The 6,950-nt window shown below is 41.1% G+C and overlaps 1 protein-coding gene across 1 annotated transcript in view; it reads right to left on the bottom strand.

The window, feature by feature from the left end:
* Positions 1-6,728, bottom strand: part of TRUB1 (TruB pseudouridine synthase family member 1) — a 28,886-nt gene extending 22,158 nt beyond the window's left edge. The window contains 3 exon segments of the mRNA XM_032694660.1: positions 1,476-1,531; positions 4,777-4,869; positions 6,568-6,728. Coding sequence (XP_032550551.1) covers positions 1,476-1,531; positions 4,777-4,869; positions 6,568-6,712 — 294 coding nt within the window. The 5' untranslated portion in view covers positions 6,713-6,728.
* Positions 6,729-6,950: the final 222 nt, after the last annotated feature.

Raw genomic sequence — 6,950 nt, forward strand, 5'->3', positions numbered from 1 at the left:
GACTTTTTAGTGAAGTCATCAAGGAACACTGTGCATAATTCTGCCATCACAGCTGCTTGCACTGTGAACATCAGCTTAAGAGATACTTCAATTGCTTTATGTGTTTTTGAGTCATCATTTTTCACACAATTAGCTATGATGACTTAATTTAGCAGAAGTAACTCTATGACTTCTTTTACTTTAAAGTTCTTTGAAAGGAACTGTCAGGTGGTAACTGCTTACGTTTCCACTGTAAATCCAGCTGCTTCCTGCATGTTTCAAAACACAGATGCCTCTGAAAACTGGTCACATAAACAAAATCCAAAACCATTACAGTCAGTGCAGAGACTGATACTAATGACAGTGAGTTTTGGATCAGACTCTACAGCCATGTCCTTTTACCCTGTTGCATTCTCTTCTGTCAAATTCCTTGCCTTTGAGTTGAACTGAAGATTGTCAATAAAATTCTACCTTTAAGCTATCAGTTCAGCAGCTGTAAAGAGCCTAAGTGTTCAGACCAGAAGAGAATGGGGAAAACGGCAGAATAAAATGTATTATAAAGGCTGTCAATTTACACAAGCCCACTATTGACTTGCCCTGAGAATAGGATGAAATTTGGAAGGCTTAATTGATTTCTGTGCCTGTCATTCTTACCTAGACTTGTCATGTAAAAACAATGGCTAAACCCACAGAATCTGACTTGTGAACAAGGAATCAACACTGGTAGATTACTCTTGGGAGTACCTGCACTTTTTTGTGTATGTAACACCTACTATCTGGAGTGCACTCACCAAAGACACAGTATAACTAATGAAAACCAGCACTGAACAAGATCTCTATCTGTCAAGGCTCTGGTCTGGATTATCTCATGCAGCCACAGGGTTTTGCTGCCTTTGTCTTCTCACACATGCCTATTGATGTGTTTGTGGACCACCCATCTGCAGCAGCTGCAATGTCCAACGATAGCTCCTATCACAAATGCAAAGCACTCTTAATTCCAAAAGGTGCCTCTTAAGGCCTCATGGTATTTAAGAAGACAGAAAAGAAACAAAGACCATCTGTCACTGCAAGCTAAACAACAACTAAGTTATCTACATACAAGGAAAATTACCAAAAATCGAACTGTCATATACAACTACATCTCAAAAACATAATTTTCAGTGCCTTCTTCATTACAGTTCTTCTCTCTTTTTTTTCTTTTTTTTTTTTTAAATACACTAAATAGTATATAAATCTTCCTCCAAAATAGGAATTTGGTATTTACTAACAGTTTGTAGAAAACCAAGACAAGCAAAGTTTTTTAAATAACCAATCTGGACATAAAAGTCTTGGTATCAAATTTCTGACTAAATGCAAAAAGGAACTGAAGTACACATTTAAACCAGGTATACAGGATGGCTGACATATTTGTATGTTGATTCAGCTCTTCACTGGAATTAAAAAAAAAACTGACAAACAAAAAACCCCACTAATACAAGTCATTTAGCATTCCTCACCTTGGAACCTGCCAGCATAGTTCTCAGCAGTTTTGTTCCTTTTCCAATACCGACCACTGCAAAGACAGAAGAAGAAATGCTACTTGAAAACCAGCCCTCCAGTTCCCTTACTCAGCACCATTCACTGCTAAACATTATGCTGGTCAGAAACATGCTCTGTTAGCATATGAAGAGAGTCAACACTTTTGACAACATGGGACTAGTGAAAGGAAAAAAGTCTAAAGCAGGAGATAAATAACCTTCATCTATTGTTAAAATACTTTAATTCAATCCCTAGATTTATTTATCTTCTAATCACCAAAGAAATGAATAGTGCAATTAACACTCTCTGGTTTGATGAAAGCTATGGCTCACTAGTAATGAATGTAGCCTTTGCTGTTAGCAAATAGCCCTTTTAAAGGTTGATAGTGACCAAGAGTAATACAGCCAAGACAGCATAATGAAATTGTTTATCAGGCTTACAGCAAGAAAATAATCAAAAGGTCCAACTGCCTCAGTCAAAAAATCTTTTATAATCAAACCTTCCTATTACTGTGCATGTACAGGCTACTGCCATTTCAATCTTACACCACTATTCTAAAAAACAGCAGTCAGCTTTTCATAAATGGAAGGGACAGAAAAAGTGCTCTAGTTTATATTTTACTTTAAAGCTTTTTACAAGGTGCTTTTGTTTAAAATGCTTTCCTATTGATTTTTTCCACATACAGCAATACAAAGAAAATTTTAGAAGGAAATTAATTTTGTGTACAACTCTTGGAATAGGTATCAGCTTATGTACTTGATTTTAATAAAACTACAGGAGTTAAGGGAGCTTTCTGGAAATTAGCTTTGTGTTAGCCAGGGGCCAGGACCAAAAACATCAAATTGAAAATTAACTTTTTTTTTTTTTAAAGCCCAAATATTTTACTTGTGCTCTAATGCTTCTCCATCTTTACACTCTGAAACTCATTAGATTCTTTCTATTCTCAATTATTTCTCCTCTTATTCCTGAGGGGTTTTAGTCACACATGTCCTTGTGCTTGTGCTTCTGTGTACCTTCAGTTCAGCCCATTCCTGTCATTTGCCAGATAGGAAAGAGCTGCAAGAAGGCTGATAAAAGGAGATAAGCACAAAGATAAAACTTTATAACCAAGCACTTCTCTTGCAACACAATGACATCACTGACACTTCAACAGCTGAGCTGAAGTTCGCTGAAGAGTGTCAAGACATTCAATAGAATAATTTTAAAAAGACATTGAATGCTTTTGTGAACAAGACACACTTTTTCTCATTAATCACCAGCAGCACATGTATTATTAAATGGTGACATAAACTAAACTTGCCATACTACACTGAACATAACAAGGTTTAACTGAATTTTTATTTTTATTTTTTATACTTTTTCAATTTTTCTTCTACTGTGGAAGCATAATTCATTACTACCATATAAAAACAAGTCAAATGCAGTTCCCATTGTACAACAGCGAACACCAAACTGAAACCACAGTCCTAGAATGAGATATTCACTAAGACCTGACCTTGCCTTTCTCTCATGTCATAGATCACTGACCTCTATCTTCAAGGTCCTTCCTCATCTACATTTGCTGTCAGTAAGAAAAGAAATATGAAAGCATATTTTTGATGAAAAGCACTGCTCAGTTATTGGAGTACACCTGGCACACTAAGCAAGTATCAACTAATTCCCATGAACACAGTTATAAACATGCAGTACATAAAATGTGGGAAACAGCAGTACAGATTAAGAAAGGTTTCAGAAAATAAATACTTATATTATGCTACCATCCATGAGGAAAGCAAGCTTTCTGCTCCACCAGCCCATCCTGAAAGGCAGCACACATATTCTCAATAACTTGTTTCCGTTGTGTCCTTCCCTCTCTCCTCACTGCCTTACCACAAGAAATCTGGGCACATTCCCTTTCCCGCTCCTCTCCAGTTTTGTCCTTTCCAATCTAGCTACCATTGATTTTTCCCTGTATGTTTTGTATGTCAGTGGAATGAAAGATCCTATGCCTTTTTTCAATTGATCCATAGCATATTAAGGTGATGCCTTTTCTTGTCTTTACCAAGCACATCAAGCCCAAGCCCTTTTTGTCATGCCATAGAAGCAGGCTTTGGAGACTATTGGGTATCAGAGAACAGTAGGAGAAGCAATTAAGAAGCACAAGTGATTTTTCTTTTCCTATGGATCAATGCTGTTGACTTTGCACAATAAGAAGTAGTATGTTCAAAGGCAACATCTGTGTAAAAGGAAAATGTCTGCTTCAGCAATACACATAGAATTCTCCTGTGAGTGGCCACACATTATAGGAAATTGGAACAAAACAAGCTAGTGCTGATTTCTAGCCCAACAAGGTTAGATTTTGCAGTATTCACAACTGACAGAGACAATTACCAGCCTACAGGCCTCTACCAGCAACAATCACAGCAAACCAACCTCTCCTTGAAGCTGAATTGTTCTGGGGAGAAATCATACATCACAACTCAGTGCATTTACTTCCAGTGTATGCTCAGAGCTGTACCTGTCGATTTTCAACAGCAAAAATGTACTGCTGTTATTTCTTCAAAGCCAGGCAGAGCTAAAAGGCTATGATTTAAGCAAGCTGTAGTTTGCATGTTACTTATCAATGAAACCACTGGTGACAAAGTATGATGTGGGAATAACACACCCACAGCTGAGTTTTTAAACACCAGCAAATTGACACATCCTGTTCTTTAATAAAACGAAGGAATGCAATAAAGGGATTGCTATCAAAATTAAAAGACAAAATATCTTTAGTGACTCTTCTTTATGAAGCAAGACAGGACAGGAAGCAAAAACTGTTTCTGTACTGAGCCTCAAGGAAAGCAGCAGCTGAATTGCTCTTATACATCTTTCATTTGGCAAGTCTTACAGCCCTAAAGGCTCCCTCAAAATCCCAGGAAAGCATTACTTTGAGACAAAATACTTCAACAAATTATGTTGACTATAAATCCCCAGCTTAAGTTTAAAAAGCCATCAATTTCTGAGGTAATTTACAATTCATTACACAAGAGCCTATATTTTCTTGTAATAACCCACAAGTTATTTCAGGATTTGGGAGGGGGAGGCAGGAAGGGAGAATATAGCCTTCTGTTAAGAACCATGTTACATGTATGTAAAAGTATATACAGAGGAAATTTAACCCAGATCACTCTTCCACAGTTATTTGTCCTTTCCCCAAAACCTGTGTATCCCAAAATGTTCCTCCACCTCTGATTTTAATAGGCATGAAAATGTTTCCTGAAATCATCTTTTGATGACTGTAATTATGTTTTTTATTACCCAGAACTCCTGCTGCTGCACTGTCCAAAGTTCCTCCATGTCCAATTTTCAAAACCTGATTTCTCTTGTTCTCATTTGTTTGCACACCAGCTTCTGCAAATAGAAATTGAAAGGAAGCATTATAGGATAACCTCAGAACATAGAAAAAATAGCACATATTTCCAGACTGCTAAAGGAAATAAAAATCAAATATTTAAACTATTAATTAGTAGTGCAGAAATTACTGTACTGCAGAAGACCAGTGATTCATTTATATCTACTCCCAACCTCAACTTGCAAGTTATTTCCACTTAGGTTCTAATGAAGTCTCACATACTCTCACAACCAGATGTTCAGAAAATACTGGTAGCAAACCTGTGAAGTTTCATTACAAGGAGTGCAAGAACCAGCAGCTGAGTTCCCAAATCATCTATTATACACAATTTTTATACTACATAATCTGAGCAATTCTTGATGTATTTACTGCCTTGTACTGGGACATGTTTATTTGCATGCTTGCAGCCCTAAGGAAGTTCTGCAGTGAACTGAACTTGCTCACTGCTGCTTTCAAGCTGTCAGTGTCTCAACCCACCAAACTTCCTATGCAGCTGATGACCCCAGGAATTCTGGGGACTCCAATGTCCCTTATTTACTAGCATTAAATATGACAAAATGGCCTAAGCTCCCTTATTTATATCTATTATCTTTCCATTATGCCTTTCACTTCAGGGAATCAGATTTTTCTATATAAAACTGGATTGAAGTCTGTGCCTACAGTACAGTTCACTACAGAGTAAACAACTAAGTACTCACTGGTCTCAAAGTATGCTCTCACTTCATCAGTAAGTGCCCAAAAGCCCAGATTAGATCAAGTCCCCATAATAAATTAAGTCCCCTTATTATATAAAAGATCTAGGCCATAGTCTCACACCTTTGCAATGTTATTCCCTAATATCTGACATCCAGGTTTCCCTGTACTCTGAAAAAGCAGTTTCTGCAGATTGCATCCAGGACTTTCAAACTCCTTGGCACGCTGTGGTTTTTACACGTTTGGTGATATTTTTTCAGAGACAATAGGCAGTGGGACTGCAGCAGAACACTCTGCCAGCACTGCGCTGCAGAGATGCTGCTGACACCCATTCTGGCAGACAGGTACACGCTGTGCCTGGGACAGGACAGCTCTCCAAGCAAGCTGGGATCCCCTGCACTGTGCAGGACTGCAGCTTTCCGCTGGGGCAGATCTCATCCCCATCCAAAATGACGTTTCACATCCTGCCGTACCTGAGCCGATAGCAGGTGCTCGCCCCCAGGACAGAGCGGTGAATGTGGTCTCGGCTCCCCGTGCAGTGGGACCAACAGGCGGAGTCTCGCTGGGACAGCCTTTCCTAAAGCACCTCCAGGGACGGCGACTCCACCACCTCCCTGGGCAGCCCGTTCCAATGTCTAATCACCCCTTCTGTGACGAAATCCCTCCCTAATGTCCAACCTGAACCTCCCCTGGTGCAGCGAGCCAGGACGCATCCAGGAAGGGATGCCTTCCCGAGTGGGCCACGCCATGGCTGTGAACTACCACCAAACAAAGAAAAAAAAGCCCCCCAAGAAACAACAACAGCAACAAAAATCCAAACCAAACCCCAGTTCTCCTTCAGTTTGCAGAACTGCAGAGAAAGAGGGTGCGGCGGATTGTCAGCGGTTGTGATTCCAGCGCGCCCAAGGAACGCACGCACATGGCACCCGTCCCGCAGCCACGCCGGGCTGGGCATCCCTGCGCCTTGTGCCGGTGCCGGCCCGGCCGCCTCTCCTCACCCTCACCTGCCAGCAGCCTCTCCTTGAGCAGGTTGAGCACGCCGGCCGAGGTGGGTCCCTTGGGCTTGTAGACGGCGAAGAGCCCGCTGAGTGAGAAGAGCCTCTCGGCCGCCGTGCCCAGCACCGCGCCGCCCGCCTCCCTGGCGGCCATGCTGCCCTCGGCCCGCCCCGCTCCCGGCAGCGCGCCCGGAGCGCCCGCTGGGACATGGAGTCCGGGCGGAGAGAACCGCGGGTTTTAAGGTCGCTTTAAAGAATCACCGGCAAAGCGCTCGGCAAAAGCGGGTTTAACGCGAAAGCGAAAGCGCGAAGCAGCTCGCGGGCAAGGTTCGCGCTGCTGCTTACTAGGGGGTTAATGCACGCAGAGAAAAAGCAAACTGAAATCTGTAAAG

Source organism: Chiroxiphia lanceolata, chromosome 8, assembly GCF_009829145.1.
Source record: "Chiroxiphia lanceolata isolate bChiLan1 chromosome 8, bChiLan1.pri, whole genome shotgun sequence".
Taxonomy (NCBI): domain Eukaryota; kingdom Metazoa; phylum Chordata; class Aves; order Passeriformes; family Pipridae; genus Chiroxiphia; species Chiroxiphia lanceolata.